This window comes from Pyxicephalus adspersus, chromosome Z (genome assembly GCF_032062135.1).
Source record: "Pyxicephalus adspersus chromosome Z, UCB_Pads_2.0, whole genome shotgun sequence".
Taxonomy (NCBI): Eukaryota; Metazoa; Chordata; class Amphibia; order Anura; family Pyxicephalidae; genus Pyxicephalus; species Pyxicephalus adspersus.
The window spans coordinates 31,959,171-31,986,890 of record NC_092871.1 but is presented as its reverse complement, the minus strand read 5'-3'; the positions used below and the strand labels follow the sequence as shown (position 1 = coordinate 31,986,890).

The following is a 27,720-nucleotide window of genomic DNA, read 5'->3' as shown; positions in this document are numbered from 1 at the left end:
TATGATGAGAGACTTGCTTTTAAATAATCTTTTAGACGATATTCTTGGCCACCAGTAGATGGCGCTGTGCCAACCTGTAAAGTGTGTAACAAACAGCAGTAGACAGGAGTCTGCAATGCAGCAGGGTAATAGGATCCCAAAGGGGTAATAATACAGTATCCCCTTTTAAACTAGCTTAATTTAGATAGACTCCATAGTGACTAACTTTTATTCCAGGAAACCCCTACCTAAAGCTAAACTCAAATTGCTTACTCTGATTTCACTGAGCTGCCCATTATGTGCTCTGGAAGTAGCAGCATGTCTAACTAAACCTGCCCCATTTCCTGGCAGGATGATGTTGGCATGATCTAGCCCTTTCCCAGCCCGACAGTCCTTTGCCTGCTCCAATCACTTATTTTATTTTATTACTTTCATTATGAAGATTCAATATCACTTATTGGAGGTACCTATATGTATATTCATCCTGTCTAGAAACACTCACACCTCTAGACTGACATTCACTCATCAAGGCATTTTAATATTTGATTAAACCCTCCCAAGAGTCAGCCAACCAATTGCATGAGGGTTGAGTGTTCTTGCAGAGAGTGCTAAGGGTGCTGGCCACTACCACCAGTAATAAGTATTAGCACAGGGTGCTGGTCCCTCCTACCAGCCATGATCAACCTGCATTGGATAAAAAAAAAAGCATATAGACATTATGATGATATCCGTGGATCTAAACTAAGGTTTTATTTGAAAATGTTACTATATAGCAACCATGGGGAACCAAGGAAATCAAAACATAGGCAGACTGAATTTAAGAAATAGGATGGATGTTGCTCATGGTTATCATTTCCTAAGAATGCTTATAGCCTAGGAGCAATCATTTCACGGACTCTGGCGTCCAGAACCACAACACAAATTTTCTTGCGGACCACCGGTTGGCGAATGCTGGCCTTTGGTTTCACCAATTTTGCTGGCCGGAACAAGCATACAAATAACAATGACAATGCAAGGTACACCCGATTAGTGGATATTAGGAAATATTGTAAGAGCAGCCACCCTCCAGGTTTTCTTTTGATACCATTTAAAGCCAAAACTCTAAATGAGTAATATTATAGCTTACCAGTCCTAGAATTTAGTGGCTGCATTTATACTTTTTTGCTGTTTTTTAACCTTTTTTTAGTGACAATCCTTCACATCACTCCACTACATCTATCTGAGAAATGGAGGCATTGTTATCACCTAGACTACAATCCTATTTTTTAGTACAACCATGACTTCCCGTCTTCTAATGACTGGTAAACTGAATCATATTACATTTTTCCTTTTATGTTAAGACATCCTTTAATGGTTAGCTATAAATCATCATAGATCTTTCACACTGTTACTATTTTGCAGTTTTTTTTTTAATCTGCAGAAGATTACACATCATCACTTCCTGTTTAATCAACGTCCGTTTCCCCACCCACACAATAAAAAGTTTCTTCAAAATCCCCGCCGCCCTCATTCCACTGTGCACATTACATGGAATTTGCCTTTCCCTTGCTGAACTCCCTTACTAAATATAGAAAAAGGAAGTGGCTTTAGATTCTCTTTATTCTTAATTACAAGAATGCCTGGTTTATAAGAATAAGTGAACGGTGCACAATGAGACAAAAAAGATTTCTGTACAATCTGGACACACTAATATTCATCTGGATTCATGGAAGGACATAAACCTTTAGCCCTTGCCCCCCTCACCCAATGTAACTTGCTGATATTGCAGATTCATACAGAACAGTGAAAATCAGTTTGAAGCAGCTGGTTGACAGTAAAGTACATGGGATTGAGCCAAACATTCGTGGTCCAAGCAGATCATCATTAAAAAAAAAAATCATTTACTACATGTCCTTCATCAACTCAGCTACAGAGTCCATATATAAACCCTTTCATTTTGTAAATTATACTTGTGAAAAAAGTTTGTTTTAAAACTAAAACATATACATGAAGTTAGATTAATGGATCTGATTAACTAATCTAACGAGTTGCAATTTTGGAACAGCTGCTTTTGCTTTAATCATTGTATCAAGTGCATAAAAAATTGATGTGTTTTCATTTCTTTAAACTAGGCTTAAGGAAAAATGCAGCAAATAACTCTCCGTAGGTAAGATACACAAATGAGAATGAACTAAAAAATCTGTATGTAAAATTTGTGTGGGTATAACACAGATGTGTAAACTGCAACATCTAGCCTACCATACTATTTCCACAGAAAAATATCTGAATTCCCAAGCACGCTGCTAAAGGATACAAAAGGAAAAATGAGCGAAAATAATACACTTGTAACAAAATGACATATTGTGGGGTCTACTTATAAAAAGAAAAATCTAGAACCTTGGCTTTTCAATGTAAACTTCAGTGGTGTGCACCTCCCTTTTACAAACAGAAAGCTTTTATTTGTCTTCTGCTGAAAACCACTTTCCAACTATAGATTACTGAAATCATTGCTTCTTGTGCTATAATACTAAAAAATGTCTGTATAATATACATTTAATATATGAATTGTCATTTAGCTTCACAGACTGTGTCAATTTCTATATTAAGATAAGACAGTCACTATATCAAATTGTGGTAAGGGTATGGAATTTACCATATATCTCTGATCCAAGTCAGATTTATAGAAGCTAATATAGCATTTTTAATACCCATCATATGGATATTATTGTCTTGCTTATTGGATTGCTTAGTTTAATATATATATCCATTATAAAAATGACAGATTGAGAATAGTACTAGTTTTAATCTAGGGTTGTCAGAGTTTTTGATGATGATTATTTTAAATGGTGCACCATTAGGTCACATCATAATATTTTCTCCAAAGTGGCCATCATATTAGGTTATATATTGCTTTCTGCACTGCTATAAAGCCTTAACTAGAAAAAAGTTTTTGTTGCCCTTTTGTTCTGTAAAGTTGGCACACCTAGTTGATGTGTGAACTGAAACAGCCATGAGTCTTTGGACACCACCAAAGTTTACAGTAACGACAATGGATGAGTGTTAGGCGTTTACCAGAATTTGAAGGAAGGATACAGTGGTATATGGTCATCCATTGGGTATTTGGATGTTGAGCTGTAAGCTGAGAAAAGTACAATGAGCTATCATTTAAAGTGGCCAATTTAGCTCATACATTGGCCATTTGGATGTTTAGCTGTACAAGATCAAGGTCAAGGATGGGCAACTTGACTATTAAAAAGGGTATTGCATACTTTTCATTAAGACTTTAGTGGAAGTGCCAATCATCACGGCTTTATAAGGCTTTGGCAGGCCTAGTTGTGCAACAACAGCATTTGTGGTATCTCTACCATTACCTTCCATACATTATATATTTTTGGGGACCTAGTCCAGAGTAAGCACTGTATAAACTACTGAAAACCCTACTAAATCATCAGCCCACAGGACACCCATCTTTAACTAGCAACTATTCTGAAAAAAAGAATTTATGCCTAAAGTGGGAGACTACTGGTATGGGCGTGGGCTTTGGAAACCCCCTTTGTTCTTTGTAAATTATTTAATTAGAAGATTGTTTTTGTTCCTTTGTGATTAATGTATGGTGCTTTTCACAGCAATCTCCTTATGTTTTATATATTTATTGGAAAGTTATGGTTAGGACACACCAACGGCATAAAATACCATAGAAAGACCAGCTGACAGATAAGCATATTTATTTTTTCTTTAGAAGAAATAAGGGTTGAATTACATGTCACTGCTAAAAGTAATTGCAAAATAGAGCTTTGCATAGTTGGATTTGTCCACATTTGTGGGTTCTTTCCAGTTACTGTTTTCTAGTATAGGATATTCTCCCTTATTGAATAGAATGTTCTTTATACTAATATGATACAGATTGCAAAATGTAACCATTGGACTCTTAGATAGACTGTGCAACTAAACAACCCTGTATTGTGCTGCAGGCTTGGCTATCTTACTGCATGAATGAAGAAAGATTTACCATTATTATTTTTTTTTTTTTTACAGAAGTATATTTGAATAGTTTTACATAATTATAAGCATAGTTACATTTTATAGAGATTGTAAAATGAGTTCTTTACAGGCTGTTAAGCAACTGGGAAGCTTGTATATAAGTAACATATCAACTTTAAATTTTACCTCTGGATGCATGAAATAAAGAAGCAACCTAATTATGGAACTGGTTAGTTTTTAGCAATGGAAGATAAGCGTAAGTAGAGATATTGGTTTGCAGGTTGTTATACCTAGTTGGCTAAAAGAGCCCCGACAGAAGTGAACTAATTTTTCAAATCAAATCACAAATAGGCAAATTGTAATGAGGTTTATTATAACTCAGGATCATGCAGAGAAATTTTTTTTTGGTATGAGATAAAGAATATTCTTATATTCTTCTCTTCTGTTTACAGAACAGAAGATACTATATACTAGCCTTTCAAGCAAGCATATTGGAAGATCCATGCCCTTTAATTGTCACATTTTACATTTATAGTTAGTTAATGGAGGCATATTGAGGATGAATTCACATTGAGGATTACGTATTTGTGCCAAGTAACATTGATGATTAATAGTTTCCTAGACCACAAGAAAAAGATTCAAGATTAAAGAGTGAGCCATGAAGGCAGATATTAACTTACAGTTCCATCTCTACTTTAATACAGGAATCCATCAGGGAAACCTCACACTAATGCCTTAGGGATTCTGGGAGAGCTCTCCTGATTTGACACAGCCCTGCAATACAGATGTCTTTTCATTGCCCCTTCTAATAGCATCTGGCCCTGGAGGGGGAATATTAAGCTTTGATATTCAGAATAAAAAATTGTGTGAGAAAATATAATGGCTATTTGATATCTTGTTTCACATTCCACTTCTACAATATGGGGCCAAATTCCATTCTACATTGATGAAACCCAGAAGGCTAAACCAGCTGCTTAAGATTTTCTAACATATTGGTGCATGCACTCAACAAACATGGGGGACAATATGATTAAATGTGGTGTATGAAACTGTGTTTTGCATATTACCCACAATCCCTAACTATATACTTTAATATTTTTCAAAAAAGGAAACCAATGCATTCAAATATTTGGCTTAAAATACTTTTAAAGTCAAAACCATGTACATGTTCACAATTATGGAACTAATTGTCTAATATGTAAATAATATAAAGTCCAGATCAAAGGACGTGTCTATGTCTTTGGTAAATGGCATGGGGGCACGGTAGTTCATTTATTTCACGTGGAATACCCAACAAGTCCTTACAAGTCAAAGCCAAACAAGCAAGGAAAATTATAATCATGTTGGGTGAATTTTTATTTTTATTACTTTACAGAGGAAGTAAACCCAAAACAACCAAAACAATATCACACTTACCTTCAATCCCACAGAGCAATCGATCTATCGGGAAATTTCTTCCATCGGGTATTGCGTCGTTCTGGTATCTGTCTTCATGGCAGCACAGAGGCAGCGCCAGGCGCTGCCATCTTCTCCTCTCTTCTTCCAGGTTTTTCTTCCTACGTCACCCAACGCAGGGGCAAGATAGGGTGACGTAGATTGGGAAAAAATGCTCGGGCATGCGCAGAAGGAGCAGCCAAGAGCCTCCGGGGATGTGTGACGTAGGTATCCCAGGACGCTCTGCGCTTCCATTCATTCTTGATCTCCTAGGCAATCAAAAATTAAGGGAGCGTTTTTTTTTTAAAGGGGTGTTGTATTAAAAAAAACCTAAACAAACAGAACCTAGGTTGTCTACCCTTTTATGTAAAGTGAAAATTCTGAATTTAGGTACTCTAAGTTCTTACATTGTTATGGTAATGTTTTATTTGAATACAATAAATGCATGATAAAGGATTGCTGGTTCAGTATGGGTTAGCTTAAGAGACAGCACAGCACCCTGTAGTATGTTATCCAAGCCACTGCTTTTTCTGCTGGAACACTGCTAGTCTAAAGAAGAAATTGGAGTGAATTTTAGTGATGTAAGTAGTGTGCTACTTACTGTTCCACTTGCTGAAGGCTTTAAAAAAGCAAAGCCTTCCAAAACTGCTGCCTTAATACAGAGACGCACCGCAAGACCAGGGTATAGTAAGTAAATGATGGGGAAGAAATCAGCTGCAAGAAGACCAATATTGGCAAAATTGCTGGCTAGTTATTTGTCCTATGTCTTATTTTTTCACCGCTATTTCTAAGGTCCGTTGCTTTTGAAGTTTATTTCCACATTTGATGTGAAAAAAAAACATCCAATGGTCTGTTACATAAACAGCAAAAAATGTAGTAAAGATCTTTGTAGGTACTACATTCTTTTTTGCTAAAGTCACATAGGTTCTACTTATTACCTTTCTCCCAGTATTAAGTTGGAGGGTCTTTCAGCTACAATCACATAATCAGAAAAAATGATGGGAACAACAACGAGCCAAAGAAAACCATTGTTTGGGGGAAAAATTAAAGAAATATTGCAGTAGTCGTCCCATACAAGAAGTTTATGTTTGATGTTGACAGGTTTGGAAAATATAGGTGGGTGATGAGACTAAAGGGTCAATTTAACACTTATTAGCAAAAAAGCAAGTGAGCTATCTTATATGTTATAAAGATTTTGATTAACTACAGGAAATTTGGCAAGAATGTACTAATATTTTTCATAGTTTAGTCACTGGTTAAAAGGCTTCTGTCTAAATTGGAACAAGAGTGGGCACAATTGTATAACTGTTACAAGAAACATAGCTCTTTGGGAGGGGGCCTGATATGAACAACTAACAAAGGTTAAAGTATAGGACAATGAAACCATTTTAAAAAATAGCAAAACTAATATACGCAATGGTATTGTGTATATGACCTACTAAATGACAATTTTAGTACAATAATAAAGAATAAAGGCAAGCTGAAATTCATGTCATACATGAAAAGATAAAAGCAACCTTCATAGACCATTCACATAATGCATTGAATTCTTTTGCTTGCAGAGCTAATCTAGGATTCTTCTGGTGACATCTCTTACATCAAGCATTGCTGTTTAATCATCATAATTTCAGTCACGCTCATTCCCATAACAGCTGCCTTTATATTTGACTGAAATTAAATCATTTTGTGCACTTGATTAAAAACATTTGAAAGGGGTAATAAAAAAAATATGGCCAACAGTAGCTCATTTGCTAGTTTACTTTTCTGAAAAAAATTATATTAATAATGTGTATATTTTATGTATTAAATAACTAGCTGGGTAATCCTACAAAGCAAACAGGCAGCCAATAGGGAACATGGGTTTGGTTTGGAGCTTTATAATAGCACGGCATGTAACTGAACATCAAAAACAGATACATTTTTCATTACTAAATAGGTATCTGCAATTTGTAATGTTTCCAGACAAAGTTCTCTAAATGATTCCTATTTTTTGTTACCTATTTGACAACTGGGTGCTCCTAGCGATTAGACTGGCTTCTATGAAAGAACTGGTCTTATCCACAAATTGGTAACCGCTTGGTGAAGTTCCTAATATGATATCCAAATATGAAATTTAATTAAACAAACCCCCTTACTTCCACCTTTCACAGTATTTTTGGCCATTGTTAATGACATAAGACTATGGTAGAAAAATTAAATGACGAGCCTCTCTCAGAGGCAGTGACATGGTTATAATTGCTGTAAACTCATGTGTAATTTGTCTGTGCTATATACATATACACAAGATAATAAAAAATGTGGTTAGCAGAACTAAAAACCTCAATCCAGGCAGTAAGATCAGAGAACACAGCACTGCAGTGGTTACTGTCCCTATTGCCAAAATCCCAATGGTGGATTCAGGAAAGAGGGGCAAGGCAGGAAATCCAGCACTGGATTAGCTTTATCCTCAGTTGTACCGCTGACCCGAGGGCTGCTAAAACTCTCTCACACTGGATAAAAACATGTGCACAGTTTTAAATGAAAATACAAGTCACATTTTAGCTACTACAAATGACATGCTAAAATTTGAATGTCAACTTGACAAGTTGTGTCTATGAAGAGAACTCCAAGCATGGATCCTTAAATTCTTCTTTTCCAATATGGCAAAGCACCTAAAAGCCAGTTCTTATGGGTTTATGTCACAACAGCTGTGTCTTTCCCTCTACTCCGCTGTTTGCTACAAGGATCAGATTTCATGTCTTTGTGTTCCCACTCCAACTGGCAGCCTTCCACATTCCTTTTCAGTACACAAGCTGCACCTCTTTCCATTATATGGAGCAAAAAAGTGCTTTGCCGAGAGTCTTAAACTATCCCAGACTTCTTACTACAACCTAAAGAACATGCAGCTGTACAACAACGCATACAGCAATTAAATAAATCTAACGAACCAATAAAGTGATAGAATCATGTTGTGGTCGATAATAGTTCTGTGAAACCAGAGGATCAGAGATGAACATTGCATTTAATGTTTGACTCATGTTACAATGGAAGAAACTGATTACTTACAGGGTTTATCAGATAAAAATAATAGTTTCTAAACTTTGAAAATGATTCAAACTTTAGAAAAACTATTTTATTATTATTAAACAGGATTTATATAGCGCCAACATATTACGCAGCGCTGTACATTAAATAGGATTTGCAAATGACAGACTAATACAGACCGTGATACAACTAAACTACAGAAGTGACTATCAACGAATAGAATTTTGTTGGGAATAAGTAAAGGTACAGTTATACACCCTTAAAAGGAAAGTAGATAACCAAAAAGTACTTAGGTACATTAAAGAAAATGTTGGAGGTGGCTGGGGTATAGCACAGGTAACTTTTGGGATACATACTGTGCTACATCTCCCTCCACTTAGATTGTAAGCTCTTCTGGGTAGGGCTCTCTCCTCTTCCTGTGTCATTGTTGGTATCCGTCTTTCATTATTCTTAATAATATGCTTACATGCCTTTATATTTTCAACAGATTTTTCTCGATCATGTTTTTGGAATTCATAAAATGCACATGAGTAATTGGAATTTACAAGCGGTTTGACAAAACTGATCAAACTATGTCAAATTGTGAAAACCGTCAGTATTGTGATCTCTCGTTCACAGCATTTCCTAACAATGTCACTAAAAAAAACAGGGGTAAGGTAAATAGAAGTCTAACCTTTTCCTTACCATGTATGTTTTATTTTACCTTTATATATGAGATGCCAGGACAAACTTAATTTTCATCACATATGTGTTCATAGATATATACAGTTAAGGACCTGGACAATTGTCTTTTCTTTTTTTCTAAAGTTATAGTAATAAATACTTGACAAAAATGTTAACTTGCCCATCCAAAATTAAAAACAAGTTAGACTGGAGGTGTACTTCAGGTTGGCTGCACAACCAAATAAGCTGATTTTATTATAGTGACATAATAGTTTTTAACTGCGTATTGCTATATGTAATTTTATGACAATTACATATTATTACTATATAACTCTCATATTTTGTTCCACTTGACTTCAAGGCAAGACTAGAACCAATTCTTTAACGTGGCAGGGACACAATCCTTAAAAACCTATATTTTAGGCCACAAACTTTTACAAAGTGCTTTAGCTTTCATCCTTTCAAATGGTACATTTTAGATTAACTCAACTTTGCTATGGTCAAGGAAGAGGAATACTTAATGTGCCCAGACAGAACAGCATACAAGATCCATTCTGGTTTGTGCCCTGCTAATGCAAGTTTTGTTATATCCAGGGTTGACCGAAACACATCCTATTAAATCACACTGATTTGTTTCCCTGTATTGCTGCTGTGTTTCTTTGTTTAAAAACATATAAGTATATAGAAACAAAATGACACTTGAATCTTATGTGTATTTCTCAATTATTGTAGTTTCACATGTGCTAGAAAAGTGTTTTATTGCGCTGGATTTCCTCACATTTCCTTCCAGTGTATGATCCTTCAGTTTCAGAGCTATTCTGGTACTTATCTCTAAAATACACTTCCTTCCTGACCTTTGTTAAATCCAGAACTAGCTTGGTACTTGGATAAATTGTGATAGCTTTTCATTGTGCAAAGTATCAGTCTTGGAAGACCTACAAGTGTGGTAAAGCCTTGAAGAGCTGAACAACTGCACAAGAAAAAAATCTTTGTTGTACGACTAAGGCACTCGAATGTAATTCAATAAAAGATGCATATACAGTCATTGAACTTGCTGAAAAAAATTACATATATAGCCAAAATTATCATTAAATGAAAAATAAAGATTAATAATTTTATTTATTTAGTCATAATGGTAAATATTTTTTAGCTCCATAAACGTATTAACTAAAGAGAAATTAAAGTACATGTACACACATTAGACTTTGGTAGTTGGAATAGATCTTTCACAATCCTTTCCAATGACAAAAAACTGAAAGATGCATGAACGAGCGCTATACATACAACGCCGTTCTGCTCTATGGAGAGTGGAGCGGGGTGAACAAGCTTTCTCGGGGATTCTCATCCGATACTAGCCCTGAGGCGATAATCAAACGGGAATCATCTTGCATGTGTATGTAGCCTAAGTTTACACAGTATTCAACATTGTAAAAAGAGCAGTAGGACAATACTCTGCTTTTCAGATGTGTCTGCTCCAGGGAGCATCATTTTATGTGTATGTTAGAGCTAAACAAAAAATAAAAAACCTATGCAGTATTAACATAACTTTCCATGTTTTATCTCATTGAAATCCTTGCTTATACAGAGAAATACATGTTGTTGACATGATTGACGTCAACAGTGCCCAATTGTCTTTTGCTGAACTATCTAAACCAGGGGACCCCACACTTTTTTGGCTTGCAAGCTACTTTTAAAATGACCAAGTCAAAATGATCTACCAACAATAAAAACTTGGACTTAATAACTCCTGTGCGCGGTAGAGTTTATTTTAAAAGGCAGGGCTCCGTGATCTACTCACGACGCCTTTGTGATCTACCGATTCACCTGTTGGTCACCCCTAATCTAAACCCTTCCTCTATCCTAAAATAGACACAAATGTATTTTCTAGTCTAAAGCCCTATGCAGACGTCAGATAGGCATCAGATTTGTGTACTTGGAAATGATCTCTTGTGAACATTTCCATTAGCAGGAGAATGACAAGCACTGTACACACAGAGCTATTCTGTACTATGAAGAAGAGATAAAGGAGCATGTGTGAGTTGCATCCCACCAAGTCCTTCTTCATAGGAAGGTCCTGATAAGTTGTTTTTATGATCCGCCACAACTAAACAATGTTGGCGAACCACTGTACATGTGTTACATTTTCACCCAAGACCAGCATGACCATTTGTTTTGGGTGACAATCTAGCTTGTGTTTGTGGCCTAAAACAGGAGCTAGGAGGACTTATCAGATTTCTTAAGCTAACACAAGTGTATACATGATACAGGACAGCTTTAAATTTCCGACATGATTGAAAAGTAGCAAATAGAAGAAGTTCATAGTTAATTGATACATATATTTTATGGGTGTAAAAGGTTGACAGGCTGTAAACTACAATAATATTAACCCTGTCCTGTTTATGCTACATCATTAAACGTAGTATCAACAACATATGTCAAACATATGCATTTATATTATTATAATATTAAAAAAGGTATATAACAAAAGGACTGAAAAAGTTACCTGTCGGGGCTGACCAGGCAAACCACTAGTCTGCATTTGTCTCTGAATTCGGGAAGGCTGCATTAACTGACGTATCTGTTGCTGTAGAAATTGATTGCTGTTGACTTGCTGGGGCTGTTGCACTGCTGGGGACTGGTGTTGTTGTTGCTGCTGTTGCTGTTGCTGAAGATAATGGATTAATCCAGGGTTTGGTGATAAATTCATTTTCTGTCCAGCAGAATCAGGTGCAAAGTGAGACAGCGGCTTGGTGTTGTTAAAGGAAAACTGATCCACTGGGCTCTCATTGACTATGCCAGTCTGCAAGCCATTTGATGGTTGTTGCATAATCATGTTCATGTTTTTTTGCTGGTTTGTGGCCATTTGTTTGAAGAGTGTGTTTTGTAAGCTTGACTGGCCACCTGTAGGAGTCAGATTAGACATCAAGGTGTTCTGTGGACTAAATGGCTGTTGATGCAAGGCTGGACTTGAAAGCTTCTCTGGTTGATAGGGTGGAGAAGGTCCAGCATTGGCAGATGCCATATTTGGCACCATGTTGTTTTGGGGGCTTTTAATTGTATTTCCTGGGATGTTGCTTGAGGTTATATTCTGCAACATGGAGTTTTGTGGACTAAATGGCTGCTGGTTTATTGCTGGACTTGCAATCTTTTCTGTCCCATAAGGTGGAGAAGGCCTGCTGGTAGGATTACTGGTAGATGACATAGTTGATAGCAGGGCACTCTGCGAACCTTGTGTGGCGTTTCCCTGCAAATTGCCTGCATTCATGTTAGGTACCATGACATTCTGTGGACTAAAAGGTTGCTGAGGAGAGGATCCAGGTCTGTATGGTGGTGAGAGACCTGTAGGTGAAATTGTTGGCCAGTTGCTTGTCGGCACTTGCTGCTTGGCTGAGGATCCTTGTTTACTGGCAGCCAATTGTTTAAGCTGCTGAGCGTGCCAATTTCCTCCTGGCATGTTAGCCATTGATGAAGGTAATATAGATTGTGGCTGACTTTTATTTTGAGCTGAAGAGACTGGAGAGGGAACAGGCTTGTTTGATGGAGGAATGGGATAGTTTGTTCCAGTAGATGATGGTCTAATCTGTGGGGAACTAGCACTTGCAGAATTGCATCCACTAGAGAAATCCTTGTTAGAGATATTTTCCAAGTGAGATGATTGTGGAGAGGAAAGATTAGGTGTTGTACTCAAGGCTGGTTGTGAATGGCTAATTACAATTGGTTCATCTGGCTTACCTCCCAAGATTTTCTCAAGGTCCAGATCATTTGGAGATGGGTCTGGCATTTTAGTTAACTCTTCAAGCAGGTCCTGTAGTTCTTGGTCCACAGACTGTAGATTGTTATTTTTTTCTTCGTATGTTACCTTCTGAGTCATATCCGTGCTCTGTGATACAGGGAATGGGGAAGCCATTCCTCTTCCATTCATGTGGTTGTTCTCTAGCAGAACTTGATGACCACCCACTCCCATGGATGAAGAGTTTTGGTTGGTGGAAAAAGGTGAATGCTGCAAATCAGGACATGCCACACCCGAGCTGCTACTTTGTGTTTGGCCCATAGGAAGTGTAACATCATCAAGACAGAGACGTTTGTTGTCATTTGAAAATATGATATCACTGATGCTCGAGGACACAGGAGAACTTTCCTCTTCCAGCTTTCTCTTTATGGACCCTTGTAGCTGAAAAACAATATCACACATTATTACTTCTACTTGTTAATGGTGTTTTCCTAAATAACATAAAACTATAATTACAATTGATGCTTTATTTACAAAGACAAGGGACTTTTCGGTCCCATCTAGTGTAACTACTGGATATGTGATAAAGCAAAAAGAGTGCAGTTACTACAGAATAACCAGTCAACAATCACCATGCATTGTTCTGAATATTGAGATGAAAATGGATCCTCCGTTATAAATTAGTAAACATTTAACATAATAAATCCTTATTGCATTAGCTTTCAGATACGTTTGGGTGACTTGTATTATTCTAATATTACTTTTTGGCACGGTAGTGTCAAGCAATGTTAGGAAAAAAAACAAAGATTACAGAAAAATATTGCAAGTACTTAATTGGGTTCTTGACAATCTTTTCTTATACTACAATAAACGCTGCCAATGAACACCTATGTTTGCACTGAGGACTTAAAAGTTACAACCACCCACTGCCTATCATTATTTTCTATGTATAGTCTCTGGAAGCGTGTAATAAACATGCTTGGAAAAGGGATATTATGTACCTCTTGTGCAGAAATAGAAACAATATTATGGTTTAAATGGTATAGAAGGTATTTAAATAGCAATGACAACTTCCCAACAGGTCACATCAGCAAGATAATCATTTATACGTTATCATGTTGCATATGCCTTGGTTTGATTAGTTAGCTTCTTGTGGGGGATCTCTGCGCAGACACTTAGCTGAACTAACAGGTTTGGGATGCACAGCTAAAGTGCTTCTAATCTGCGGAGGATGAGCTGGTCTTTTACATGATAGACTCCTGCAAAGCAACACAAAGCCAACACAATAAAACTCCCAGGGTGTAAAGATACCATAATACAGGTGCTAAAACTGAAAAAAGTCTATCCATAAATACTGCAAAATTGATTAAAATGTCAGTGGAAAATGTCAAAAAATAATGACTGCGAATGCCAATATAGACGAATGCCAAACATAGACAAATGGCATCAGTTGGCCTTGAGTTAAAAGTGAAGGATACCCTCTGAATGTCACAAATTCAGGCTTCCAGATTTGGGTAAGCACCTCTGTTACCAGTCTCAAGAAAAGTCATCAGTTCAATTATATGGCTAGTAATACGTATCCAGGAAAGCAAAGACCAAAAACCTGGTCTAAGGTACACATAACCTGAATTTAGAGTAATATATTCCAATCCAAATCATAATTTATCCTACTTCTTTACATATCATCTCGTTATCCATACCAAGTATTGGAGAGACTCAAGGACTAAAACCCACATTGTCAAGCAATGCTGATCGTGATAAAGACTTACTTGTTGTAATCATTAATTTGTTAATTCATTTTCATAAATATAAGAAATTCGTAATGTTAGAAAACCTCATTGATGCAAATTCAGTTTCTTTATGAAGCTACATATACCTGGGTGATAACTGCCCCATTGACACTGCAAAATCATTTCATAATTGGTTTAATGAATGCCAAGATTAAGTCAAATTCCCACCACAGGAATTATAATCACCAAACTTAAAATATTTAAACATTCAGCAAAATTCTGCTCACTTTATCCCTCAATGAAAGTGAAGCATTTTTTTGATAATATGTGCAAAAACCCAATTGCAATCAGTTTTGTACTTGTATTGTATTGAAGTAATTCAGCTGCTCTTCAGAGGTATGTCTTGTCTACCCCTTTTTGTCTATTTATTAAATGAAGGCTGGTATGTAATAAAGCCAGAATAAAGAAGCTGACTACACTGTTTTCTTACTTATTACACTGGTATTTAATCAGCGGGCTAAAAACACCCATGTGATCAGCTCATAATGTAATGAGAAAATGACTAGATTGATTGGAGTGTTAATTGAAGTTTGGCAGCCTAAAAATCATTTATTGTGGCAAGTGTTTTACATTAAATGAACCTCCTATTGCCTGAACGTAATGAGGTGCAGTATGCCACTTAGGCTACAAAGGAAGCTGTCAAAGACTGTTGGGCTCCTGCAATATGGTAGAGTAAGCTCAAAGAACAGTACGCTTAGTGCAAAAACCCTAAACAGACGATAAACTTTACCCCCTTTCCTGCTCTTTGCCCAGGACTGTAACAAGGGATAGTGGAGGTACTGCTGGTAGCAGCCAATCAGAAGTCTCGATTTAATTACCTGTAAAAGGGAGCATGAATCTTACCAATGGAAGCGTTCCTTTACTATAAATTCACATTGAGTAAAAGTTTACATTCTTTAAAAAAATACAATAAAAAATAAAATAAATGTAAATCTTAAAGGATTACTGAAAAGATTTTTTTTCAGAAGAAGAAATGTAACAAAATACAATGCAGAATTCCAATCTACATTAAGTGTTTTTATAGCGTGTGCAGCCATTGGTTTAATAGCTATGACCTAGATGTCAACTTGATTAATCTATCATTAACACCACTGATTCACATAATGAGGAAAAATCTTTATAGCCCACAAGAAAGAAAACAAAGATACCAAATCACTAGAATGTTAACAAGACTTAAGCAGGACAAAAGCAGTTAAAACAAAGTGTACACAATCTCACAATTAATGCCATTAAAACAAAGGTACAGTGTGGAATTGGAAAGTAAGTAGGTTCAATGGCAATATATACCTGCCTCTATTCTGTATAAAAGGAAAAAAAATTCAAGAACAATAAATTGCTTATCCAAAATTTGCAGTCATGTGACACTGTGGCTCCACCACAGGGCTCCACACATTGTGATGCCACAATGCCACTATTTTAAGACTAGAAAACCTTGTGTGGCACTGTAAGATGTATGGTACAGACTAAAAAAAAGAAGAATTGTGAATAAATTGGGTTTTTTTGATTTGTTAAAAAAAGTGGAAAATTAATCATAAGTACTAATTTTGGCGTCATGTTTAGCATGCCCTATGGGTACCCAGAGTTCTGTAAAAGAAGGGTAATGTCATTCTGGTCACTGGTACTAAAATATCCACCTCTGGTGGCAGATTAATCTGCTGTACAGGCTGTGATTTAAAAATCACCCAAAAGATGGCCTAAGGAGCCTAAGGGCCACTTGTTGTCCACCACAAGCATATATGGAGATTATAATCGACCAGGGAAAAAAAAAAAAACACACAACACAGCACAATGTATTCTCTATGGAACTACCAGACCTTACATATATCTGAATGTGATGCTACCAAATAATATGCCATGTTATCTTTATATTTTGTTTCCAAGATGATCACACTACTCCCTGAGGCTCTGTAAATCTCAGTAGCTTATTGCAAGTAGTCATGCTGTACAAAATGTACCTTGTGTATGCATAAGCCTTGCAAAGCTAGCAATTTCTTGGTAAATATACATGCTATATGCCTACGGCAGAAGATTTTAAGGATAGCCTTGGTGATACCTAAGCCCCTTTTCTCTGTCACTGAGCCAGCAATTCTTAGGAGCGATGAAGTACTCATCCATTTTAATAGCCCCCCTGTAGTTATCCTTTGTCTATTCTCAGCAGACGTCCTATTTCAGTATTACATGGCTTATCGCCTCCTCCACAACATGTTCCATATGCCACAATTCAGCAGACAGAGAAAAAACGGTTGACATTCATGAGAGAATACTTTGCGGTGGGCTCCGTTTTGTATTATGCCTTTTCTACCTGCACTGTGTATGACATTACTTATTGCAAGAAAACACGGCATGCCAATGGATAAAAAAGTGGCAAATTGTGCTTTACAATAAAAATACTAAATTTCATCAAACCAGTTAGAAGTTTTCAGTTTTAAATTGGTGTTACTGGATGATGTTACTAGAGCCAGTAATTTGGATTTTTAGAAAAATAGACCTATAAATGTTTATTGTTTGTAGCTAAAATGTATGTATATGTACATGCGCAGATCTTGCAGAAAATCTCTGAACATATAACAAGTCGAACTTTAAAGAAGCAGGAGACCACACCACAGCATTTAGGATTAAATTAAAATTGAAAAAAAGATGATTGGTAAAATGTTGCTTGGTCTGAAGTCTCAATTTCTACTGCAACATTCAGATGGTAGTGTCCGAATTTAGCATCAACAACAAATGAAAGAATAGATCCATCCTGCCTTGTATCAATGGTTCAGATTGATGGTGTAATGGTGGGGGGTTATTTTCTTGGCACACTTTGAGCTCCTTAGTAACAATTAAGCATCAGTTGAATGCCACAGCATACCTTAGTACTGTTGCCGACCATGCCCATCCCTTAATGACCACTGTGTACCCATCTTCATAATGGTTACATCTGGCAGGATAACATACCATGTAACAAATTTTAAATGATGTCAATTTGGTTTAAATTTGAGTTCACTGAACTCAAATGGCCTTCACAGTCATCAGATCTAAATCCAATAGAGCACATTTGGGATGTGATGTAACGGAAGATTCATATCAAGTATGTGCAGCCAACAAATAAGCATGAATTGTGTAATGCTATCCAGTAATATGGACCAAAATCGTTGAATGTTTACAAAACTGAGTTGAATCTATGAGAAAAAAAATGACAGCAGGCAAAAAGGGGGGTCCAACCTGGTACTAGCAAAGTTTGGGAAACAAAGTGGCCGGTCAGTATAGACTGTTCTGTGTCTGAAAAGCATAGCCGCTCCTGGCTCTAGCACTGGCCCTGATTTACTAAAGCTCTCCAAGGCTGGAGAGAATACACTTTGATCAATGAAGCTGGGTGATCCAGCAAACCTGGATTGGATCTGGTCCAGGATTCAAAACATTTGCTAGCAAATAGCAAATGATTTTAAGGAATCCATTACAGGTTATCTGGATCACCCAGCTTCACTGATTAAAGTGTATTTTCTCCAGCCTTGGAGAGCTTTAGTAAATCAGGACCACTATATCTACTTCCCATCAAACCTTTTACATTCTCAGATATTGCCATACCTATATGCACTACTGACAAACAAGAAAATGCAGAAATCAACTAATTTCCATTAAAGGTACTTTACACTTTATGTCCTTTTTTGTAAGTTTTATTCAATATTGCTTGGATAGAAGATTTGTTTTCTCACAATTCTAACGCCTGATTGGTTTGTTCCATTACAAGAACAAAGGAAATGCATAAAGATGATAATGAACTACACACTGACCCCATAAACTTACTATGTCATTGTGTTTCTTTTAACAACTTCTATTAGTCAGAGAAATGACGAGAGTGAAAGGCTATTAGCGATCAACTGGTGACTTTACAAATCATACTGGTGGTGACACTCCGCAGCACATGACAGAAGCTGCACTGCTTCAGGGGGTTTTAAAACACCAATATAGAAAACAAAGCCTAGTTTATTTGCTCTATACTAAATAAAACCATGAACTCATGCAGTGGCATCTAAAAAAAGGAACAGCCTGAAACAAAACACAACAAGAGGGAATAATTTCATAGGAAACACCCAGGCATCGTTATAACTTATTCATAACAGAGCCTTTGTTTGAGAACATTGTGCGGATAACACACTGCGGCCTTGATAAAAGCATTGTAAAAGAAAAGAACAGTGGGGTTTAATATGCAATTAATTAGCAAAAAGAGTCATTCTTAGCAGTGATTAGTATGATTTCTTTTAAACTGCTAAAAATAGCAGGAGAAAAACAGAAATGCATAAAGACTTACTTTATTAAATATAAAACAATAGCAAGAAAACAGTTTAATATTATGAAAAATAAATACAGTATATTTTAATAATTGTATATGTTTTTATAGCCTCACAGTGTGGAACTTTGGGCTAATGTCCTAGTAATGTATTGGAAAAATTCTAGGGGATGCAGATGCTCCTCAACTTAAAAGCCCAGACTTTAAATCTTTAATATTTAGATGGGGGAGAAGAAAATCACAGAGGTCACAATAATAAATAAATGGTGTCTGCCGTGATTCTGGTCTCAGTCTCTTTTATTTAGACATGGATGTTCAATGCTAATTCACGAGGGCCAAAAACAGGCCAAGAGTCTTTATACACTCCACCTTGCTAAATTTACTCCTGTCTGTTGGAAAATGCTTTTAATGTGAGCAGGTCCTGACTTTCAGGGACTTGAGTTAGATTGGTAAAGAGTGACTTATTTACACCGAGACAAGTCAACTGAGTTGGTTGGAACATCCTTCAAGAATGGCTTCTGGGACCGATTGTTTAACAAGGTCTGGATAACTTAAATAGATTTAAATGGGACCAAAGATTGTTACCCCAGTCTTGGAAATGTCTAGGAAAGTCTGAAATTACCTCTAAAAATCTTAGCTCGGTGATCAGGTTAAGAAAATGTTGTAGTTACTCCAGCCCTGCTTGAATAGCATGGATAAAAGAGTGTCAGATTGACAATTTTTAGTCCTCAAATGAGCTCATTATAATCCTAATGCCACAATAATGACTTTAACCATGTTAACTCACAACTTTTAAGTGTCAACCTACTGAGGTTGGAGAACATACAGGCTATAAAATGAAACAAGCCCTATGAGATCATCAATAGCCTAGGTATTGCAATTTTTAAAAAAAATTTTAATGATGTATTTACCCTACTTGATTTAGCTAGTATAGTGAGCCACATTCAATTGAACTTGTTTCATATTGTTGAAGAGGTTTCACGGCTTTACCAAACAGCTTCTTGAGTTCTCAGGCGAGCAGAAAATTCCAGTCCGGTTCAGTGTGACCAAGGCTGGGTACACATGGGCAGATATTTTACTTTTGAATGAATTGGGCAGCAAGGTGGCTCAGAGGTAGCACTCTTGTCTTTGCAGCGCTGGGTCCCAGGTTTGAATCTCTGCATAGAGTTTGCAGGTTTTCCTTTGTGTCTGCGTGTGTTTCCTCCCACATCACAAAAACATGCAGTTTGGTTAATTGGCTTCCCTCTAAAATTGACCTTAGAATGTATAAATGATATGTGACCGTGGTAGGGACATTAGATTGTGAGCCCCTTTGAGGGACAGTTAGTGACATGACTTTGTACAGTGCTGTGTAATATGATGGCACTTTATAAATACTGTGTAATAATAATAATAATGACTTCTGGCCCAATAAAACAATCTAATCTAAAAGGAATCAAAAGTAAAATGCGCTTTCAGGACATTTTTTGGCTCTTCAATTGGTTGTAAAGTGATCAGATGTGTTGCTAGTTCTAGAAAGTGATAGGATCAGCAGAATAAGATTTTCTCTTGAACAATAAATTGGATTGGTTGTAATGCAAAATTGGCAGCTGATCTGCCCATATGTCCAGAGGAACAAGTAGAAGTTAGCCCCGGTATTCTACGATGATGTAAGAAGAAAAAAAAAACACACATTTGATCCTTTACATTGTATAACACTAATAAAGTGAATGGTCCTAACACTGTATTAAACAATAGCAGTATCCAAAGGGTTGATTTGACTGCACTTTGTTTTAAAAGATCTCCATCAGATGACAAGATGCAGAGCATTCTGTGCATTGTATTTAGTGCATTAATTGCTGCATGTCTGATGATTTATTGTGCCCTCCTTTGAACCGACTGTTCTTCTAGTGTGTTAAGGAGAGGAGTTTTATTTTCCCTGATTTATTCCAGAAACATGCCGAGTTTCTGACCTTTGTTTGTGGCTAATATCAGCAGAGAGCATTAATCTTGGTAAGCCTTCTTTTCTAACAGCAGGGTATGAAAATATAACAGCTCTGCATATGGCAGAATAAACATATACTGTATCACATTTAAAGGAACACAAGATCATTTCAAGGTTGCATCTCTACATGGCTTAAATTTGCCCTGAAGGTCTTTTTAGTACTGAGCAAAGGAACTAAATCATGATTTTATTATAAAAATATTAACTCCGAACAAGCAGATATCTGTCCTACCAAAAACAGCATTTTCTAAAATAATTATTACCAACCTATTTTAATAGAATTAACCTATTTGCCCAATCACTCACCCACTTTTAATTCTGGCTGAAGAAAGAGTATATGGAGTCCTATAGCTTTTAAATTGTAAGCTTTTTTTTGGTGCAGGGTCCTCTCCTCCTGTGACATTGTTTGTATCTGTTCTTTATTTGCAACCCCTATTTTTTGTACAGCACTGCGTAATATGTTGGCGCTTTATTAATACAGATTAATAATGACATGCCAGGTGTAGAAAAAGTAAAAACTCAAATGGGACCAAGATGTCACAAAACTCCGACCATGTCCAAATGCAAAATCTAAATGGGGTTTAGATATAGTTAACATAGAATACCTAAAAGCAAATAATTTTTTTTCAGCTGTACAACTTTAGCCAAATATTTTTTAGTTTTTATGGGTGGTCCTTGATTTCCTCACCTACTGATCTTCTTGTCCAATTGACAGGTGGCCATTATGAGAATAAACGAGTCTCCTTAATTGGGATAGAGATCATTATCCACCAAACAGTCTCTAACACTTTCTGATGCACACAACACACTAATTCCTCATTCTCCTCTATTTTTTAACCTTGGACTGCTATCACGTGTGATTTTGCACATCTGACAACTGAAATGGCAAGTGGTTTAGAAGCCTTTTTTTATTGGCTTATGACCATGTGATTACTAAAATAACAAATCATAGTGATCACTGCAATAACTGCTGTTCAGCCTCCCTGACAGTTATCAGTTTCAGAGCAAAAAAAATACTTTAGGAATAATGTTTAGTATGTTGGTACCAAAGCGGTGAAAAGCCTCTTTAGGCTTAAAATATGCATAACTAGGGGCAAACAATTGAAATGTCAAACAACTAAAACCATTGGACCATAAATTAGCAATAACAGGCAAAATAACACACTCCATGCAATATTTTTCAAGCAGTTAATTTGAAATTTTTAAATGCCATGTGATTTGATTAGGGTGACAAGTAATTGTTTTTGTGCCTACATCTAATGAAACAGTGATGTGAACCTCACAAATGTAAGTCTTTGTGGGGAAAAATAATGATTTGAGATATTATATATATAACCCATTCTATTGTTTACTCTAAATAGTCCAAGGAAATTCAATATATTCTCCAATTTCTTTGCAGAGAAAATCTCTGGAACTGACCAGTCAATCAAATGACAAGTATAATTTGCATATAAACCACTCTCAAGCAGGTTGAGATCACATACATAGATTGTTAATATGGAATGCGATTAATTAATAGTGATTCTATTTTAGACGCTTATTTACATATTAGAGGGCAGCAAGCTTCTACATTACATGCGTTACCCAATGTGCTATGAATGTTAAAGAGTACTGGGAGCTTGTTAATAGCGGAGTGACTGTGATGTCCAGAATGTGATTGTTTCATAAATATTTAGCTCATCTGGTTAGTTAATTGAGAAAACGCCTATTTCTTTTTTTTTCTGAATGTATCATTACAGCTATCATTTTGGGGTTAAATATGCTATAAAAAAAATTCAATATGGCGAGCTACTTAACTGGAAATTCTGTTCAAACACATATGGACAAATCTGTACAAAGCTTACCCAAAACATTTCTTAGTGGAGGGGCGGAAGGGAACAGAATGTGTACATAGTAATTGCATACATATGCAGATGCATTTGTTGTACCATCAGGTTTTGATTTTCTCCTACACAAAATCCTAATGGATATTGATCTAACATGGCCGTTCTTGGTGTCCAATACCATGTTAAATGATTATCTGGGGATGAGGTGTAAATGTTAAATAGCTATAACCACAACATTTGCAAATAGATTTCTTTCAAACATTTAAAAGCATTCTAATATAGATACGGTCAGCATAATATGAACAAACATAATGACCAATTTGATAACCAGGTCTCATAGGGGTCATCTCCCAAGAGACAACTAGCACTTGCTCGAGTCTGCTATACTTAAAGCTGCAGATATAGTTCCCATCATTAAAATATTTCAAATGACAACTTTTAAAGTTGTATAAAATATTAAGGTAATAATTGAATTGGAACTTTAGAAAGTATTGAGAAGATTTGTAGTTCACTGCTCAGTTATGTCCAATATTTTATAAATGAAATGTGGATTGCAAATACCAGATCCTCTGAATGCACAGGATTCATTAAATCACTGTAAATAAATAGCCAGAAATAAAATCTAGATTAATGGTACAATAAAGCCTTGTAGGTCCACTTAGTGTAGAAATAGAAAATCTCCTATAATTATAGGGGAAATATTATTTTTATTCTTTTAGATTGTTTGTTAGGGTAATGTAATGCAAAAAGTTAACAAAGGAGGAAGTTGTACATAGAAAACTGGGCATATTTATATTTTTGAGGGATCTTAAATCATTGATTCTTTGAGGAAATAATGTGAAAGTTGGCTATTTGTTCTGTCTTTTTTATCTTATTATAAATGGAGCAAAGGTAATAATTCTCAAAAATGTAAATAAATAACGTAAAAAATTATACAAAACAACTTTACATGCATTTAAAACAGTGGAGCTAGACCTAAAAATTAAAAAATTTGTGAACAGATGGGTTCTTTATTGCTGTTCGTATCTGGCTACCAGAAATGATGGAACTTTCGTGAGTTAAGTTATTCCAGCCTGGCCAAGCAAGCTGGCCAAACATCCGGAAACCCATAAAAGACTGTGTGAAGACGTTGGCATTGGTGAAAGAACAAGGAAAAGTATGCTAAGTTAAGTATATGTAAAGAGGCAGGTACGGTTATATTATTTAGAAGATACACTCCCTGCCTCTTGTGCAATAAAAAATCTGCCTGATTGCAATTTTTTTATTTTTAGGTTTACTTCCACTTTAAATAACTATGTAAGGAGAATGGGAAGAAACTTTTGTAATTCATGTAGTGTAAAATGTACATAACAATGTAAAATGTACATAACATGTGTCAATAAAGCATTTGGTAATGTTCTGTGTTTGTTTACAGGGGAAAAGCAGTGTAATACTAGAACGGGAATTTCCAGTTATGGCCAAGTGGTTTTATTCAGTCATATATATTTAACTTTCTTTGGAGGTTTTCAGTCAAATACAAATATAAAAGCTTCATAAAATGTTTTCCTAGTATTGGTTGGGCAACTGGTTTATGTGAATTGAAAGCAGAAGTGAGAACAAACAACATTTAGCCAAGCTAATTTTTAAGTGGTTTGAATGAACCTGTTCTAATTACGGGACGTTTTCCCATTAAATGTAGATACCTGTCAAAAAGTAAACATGAAAACTCCAACTGCTGATTTGCTTTTGAAGATACATGATCAAGGGGGATCAGGGGTGGTCATCTTTATCTTTGCTAAATGGTTTGAAAATCCTGACCATGCATGTGTACATATCAGGTATGACATGAGTATAGTGTTCCAAGTATATGGCTTAAAACGAATACTATAAAAAAAGAAGACAACCCTGAAGTATGCATCTTACAAAACAAGTCAGCCAAGACAATTACAATATTTTACATTGATCAAAGTAGCTAGTAGTAGTTGGGCACAATCAACTGGACTGATACAATAATGTTGACGATTGGATCCACATGAGTAACTTTATCACCCTAATCTAATAACTGTAAAATGTATTACGGGAGATGCGGACTTTCCAAAAATAGGACGGGTTTGAAAGTTTGTAAAACTGCTCTATAACATAACCCAGATCACAAAGTGCCCAAAAGTTGATAACAGGTGAAAAAATGTAAAAGTTCATAATTTGTGGCCGACTGTTGCATGAATTGTAAATGATAGATGATAAAACCCCTGTTTAGGCATGGTTCTCCCAGATGGCTCTTTTATCTATAAATCCATCTGATTGTGTTTAGCTTTTACTAGCTTTTAGCTATACCATGATCTAGATGCATTGGACTCTTTACAGACATATACCCAACTAATTTCTATTAATTTATTTAAAATATGAGCCACATTTATAAAGCAGTAATACTTTATTACACAACAAAAACTCTTTGTTGGAGAATCTGCCAACATGCTTTTAATGGCAGAGATTGATTCTCCACCAGAGAATGTTTGGTGAATGTCAGATTCCCGGGTATATAAACAGATCCCCAAGTGTTTGCGTAAAAAATACAACATCTGTGAAATATATTGATGGTAGCCTATGACAACACCAATATCTATTGATAAGCTCCAGATGAAAGCTGTGTTTTCTTGACCTTTGGGTCTATACTAGTTTGAGAGTAATATTACTTGCAGTATATCTGAGTATTTTCTGCTTTACTGTCATAAATAGATCTTGGAATTAAGGAATGGCAGCTTCCACTATGGTCTTGTCATAATCAATAACATTTTAAATATAATTGACACCTCTTTTTTCAAAATAATTCATGATTTTAGGACAAAATTAAACCATTGACAGTATTTTAATAATTGCTAGCAGAAACCATCTGAATGAGACTTTCAAAATTGAAGCAGTTTTTTTTACAAAAAAAAGAAACCACAGCAATAAACTAAAACAGGCTGTTCACTTGCACTGAGACATTCAAAAGAAAGCTTAAGAAAAAAGAGCAATTTGTGGCTTTTTTAAAATTTTGAACAGTCAGGATGTGAAAGGATATATACACCAGAGATTGGGGTTTTTTCTCTAAAACTGTATTAGCAGTGATGCAAAATCGTCTTTCAGTCTTAGGTAGGGTTTACTTTCTATGTTGTAAAATCTCCCTGGTCATGCAAAGCACAGGTTTGTGTTAAAGTGTGACACACACACACATACGTACATTTTTTATTTATTACTGTCTGGAAGATTTGATGTGCTTTGTAGACTAGGGAAGATACCAAACCAGAGATGGTTATAAAAATGTTGTAACAAAGCAAACCACTTGTGGCAAGCCTTCACTCTGGTGACCTCTTGTCATCTCCCACTGTGCACACTGCTAATAGACTGTCTGTGTGATTTTCAGTTAAAGTTAGGTACACACATCCAATGGTTCTCACTCCGGGCCTATATCGGACGAGAATCTGGCGTGTGTACAGCGCCCGTCGTCCATCATCCGATCAACCATCCTGGCGGATCAACGAACGATCAACAAATCGACGACAAATGAAGCAAAATACTAGGTCATTTAGAACCCGTACCTATTGAACATCGTTCAACATTTTCCTAGCACCTACAAGAAAGATCCCTTAGAGCAGATTCACATTTGTACATTGTATTAACACATACAGTAAAACCTTGGTCATGAAAATTACTTAAGTGCTTTGTGTTGCTGGTAATTAGGTGGTTCAGTAAACCTTGACAGTGCAACATGCCATGCTAAAAGCCCACCCTTCCAGTCCACCGATAATCACCTTCACAGATCTCCCCTTGCCATTCCAATAATTAGTTAGAACCCTTGGAAATAGCCAAAGCTTTTTGGAATTGGGCAGCAAGTTTTCTTTTACTTCTTCTTCCAATGTGCTCTGGCACATAGGCAGTGTTCAACCCAGAACTTGTGTTAAGCTGGGTGGTAAGAAATTGTAGGTGGGTGGTAGCCCCTGAGTTGTGACCCAACTCTTCAGTAACCACCCAAAAAAAGCGGGGTTGTTACTGAAAAGTACTGGGTGGTGCGCCCAGCTAAAAGGTGCTGGGGAGAACACTGATAGGGGAGGGATAAAAGTCAATAATCCTCTATAGGATTAGGTACTGACCAACCATGATGATACACAGGGTCTGGGCTTGTGGCTTCAACTAAAAACAAAGGGGCTGGGATCAGGGCCCTTGATAGTGTCAAGGGCAGAGATTCAGTTTTGACAAGGATTTAGTTTATGATATTGATTTGTCTTAGTAGTGCTCAGTAAGAACAATGTTAATCTTAACATTGTAGTTCCAGTGTTTCTCATTGTCCTGGTTTTAGAGAACTTGTACAGGCTACTATGAATTCCTATAAACCGTATTTAGAAACATACTGTAGATGGGGAACAACGGCTGCTCTGCTATTTGTGAATTTGAGTTAAATAGGTGTAATACAATTGTACAACAACCTTTTATATAAACATATATAAATAATTTATATAAAGAAAATCTCTCATCTACCCCAGGGTTAAGCCAGTTATCTAAATGTATTGTACTTTTTTTCTAAATTTCAAAAGAAAATAAATGTTTTTTTTCTTTAGCTTTTGGAAGAATAAATAGATGCTAGATCAGTCATACAGATTAGCTGAACTCGAGGATAACTTTGTTTCTAGGGCAAATAATCTTTATTTTCTGGTCACAACTCATACAGATTATTTGATGGTAATCAATTTAGTGCAATTTTACAGAGCCCTGACAAAAAGCTTTTAAGGCAAACTTAGAAGATAAAACCAGCATAAGAGGATAATCATGAACAAGAGGGAAAAATGGTTTGACAGCAAAAATGAACTGAGACACGTTTTTTAAGAAAAAAAAAAAAACCGCAATGTCCAATATTTTACCAGCTGCATTTAGTGAATTTGTTTTACTCTCGGGGAGAGAAGACAGCGATAGGGCTATTTACAAAATTATGGGTATGTAGGTGAGAAGAAGCTTATTAAAATAAAAAACAAGTAATATAGTATTATAAAAAAACAAAAAACTTAATTTTGCTGCCTGAAAGGGGGGGCTGGCCAAGCTATTAT

The 27,720-nt window shown here is 36.1% G+C and overlaps 1 protein-coding gene across 1 annotated transcript in view; it reads right to left on the bottom strand.

Annotated features, from left to right (window-relative positions):
* Positions 1–27,720, bottom strand: part of MAMLD1 (mastermind like domain containing 1) — a 142,018-nt gene that overhangs the window by 41,041 nt on the left and 73,257 nt on the right. Inside the window, exon 2 of the mRNA XM_072429420.1 lies at positions 11,564–13,231. Within this exon, the coding sequence (XP_072285521.1) occupies positions 11,564–13,231 (1,668 nt within the window). The remainder of the gene's footprint in view (positions 1–11,563; positions 13,232–27,720) is intronic.